At 71.7% G+C, this 361-nt stretch overlaps 1 protein-coding gene across 1 annotated transcript in view; it reads left to right on the top strand.

Annotated features, from left to right (window-relative positions):
• Positions 1-74: 74 nt before the first annotated feature.
• The window catches only part of Mmp23b (matrix metallopeptidase 23B), a gene marked incomplete at its 5' end in the record, with an annotated part of 1,815 nt that continues 1,528 nt past the window's right edge, over positions 75-361 (top strand). Inside the window, 2 exons of the mRNA XM_033767403.1 lie at positions 75-235; positions 300-359. Of these exons, the coding sequence (XP_033623294.1) occupies positions 75-235; positions 300-359 (221 nt within the window). The remainder of the gene's footprint in view (positions 236-299; positions 360-361) is intronic.

Below are 361 nucleotides of genomic sequence, written 5' to 3'. Positions count from 1 at the left end.
CTGCTCCTCCGCCCCAGCCTCCGTGCCCAGCTCTGCACCGCGCGAGGCCGGGTGACCGTTCCCGAAGCTCCTGATGCCGCTTTCTTCCCGCGAAGGACGACATACGGGGCTGGGATTCTCCCAGGCTCTCGCCCAGCCGGGTCCCCAGCCCACTGTCCCCATTGGCGCCCCGAAAACGCCGCTACACGCTGACCCCCGGCAGGCTGCGCTGGGACCACTTCAACCTCACCTACAGGTGCGCCTCGGCCCGGGGTGGGATCTGGCGCGGCCCACGCGCCCTGACCTTGCCCCTCCTCCAGGATCCTCTCCTTCCCCCGGAACCTGCTGAGCCCCCGCGAGACGCGCCGTGGCCTGGCCGCCG

This window comes from Fukomys damarensis, unplaced genomic scaffold, assembly GCF_012274545.1.
Source record: "Fukomys damarensis isolate Sample0158 unplaced genomic scaffold, DMR_v1.0_HiC HiC_scaffold_23, whole genome shotgun sequence".
NCBI lineage: Eukaryota > Metazoa > Chordata > Mammalia > Rodentia > Bathyergidae > Fukomys > Fukomys damarensis.
Note: the sequence above shows the minus strand (reverse complement) of the source record. Positions and strands in the feature narration are given on the sequence as shown.